Below are 400 nucleotides of genomic sequence, written 5' to 3'. Positions count from 1 at the left end.
CTGAGCTGATCCCCATCCCACACACCTGTATGAGCTCGTCCAGGCTCTCCTGGAGGCTGTTGCCCAGCGTGGTGTTCCTGTACAGCTGGTATGCCATGGTTTCACCGGCTCATCCACGGCCCTGCACCGGCGGTGTCCTCGCTCTCACTGGAAACAACCAACCAACAATAAAGAGACCCCTGTCCCGGCACAGCGGGGCCAACACAACCGGAAAGGCCAATTCGCCAACACCGCGCGGCCCTCGGAGCGCCCGGGGCCGCGGGACCGACACCGGGAACGCTGCGGGAACCGCGGGCATTCCCAGCACAGCCGGGCCCTGCTCGGCCCCGGGAGGTGACGGGAACCGCGGGCATTCCCAGCACAGCCGGGCCCTGCTCGGCCCCGGGAGGTGACGGGAATC

General features: G+C 67.5%; 1 protein-coding gene across 3 annotated transcripts in view; it reads right to left on the bottom strand.

Moving 5' to 3' along the window:
* The window catches only part of GTF2A2 (general transcription factor IIA subunit 2), a 5,166-nt gene that overhangs the window by 3,725 nt on the left and 1,041 nt on the right, over positions 1-400 (bottom strand). For all 3 annotated transcript variants that reach the window (XM_027657547.1, XM_027657546.1, XM_027657548.1), the window contains exon 2: positions 26-147. In XM_027657547.1, the coding sequence (XP_027513348.1) occupies positions 26-97 (72 nt within the window). In that variant the 5' untranslated portion in view covers positions 98-147. The remainder of the gene's footprint in view (positions 1-25; positions 148-400) is intronic.

The sequence above is a fragment of the Corapipo altera genome, unplaced genomic scaffold (assembly GCF_003945725.1).
Source record: "Corapipo altera isolate COAL_440 unplaced genomic scaffold, ASM394572v1 308, whole genome shotgun sequence".
Lineage (NCBI taxonomy): Eukaryota > Metazoa > Chordata > Aves > Passeriformes > Pipridae > Corapipo > Corapipo altera.
The sequence above is the reverse complement of the archived record's forward strand: the minus strand, read 5'-3'. Positions and strand labels throughout refer to the sequence as shown.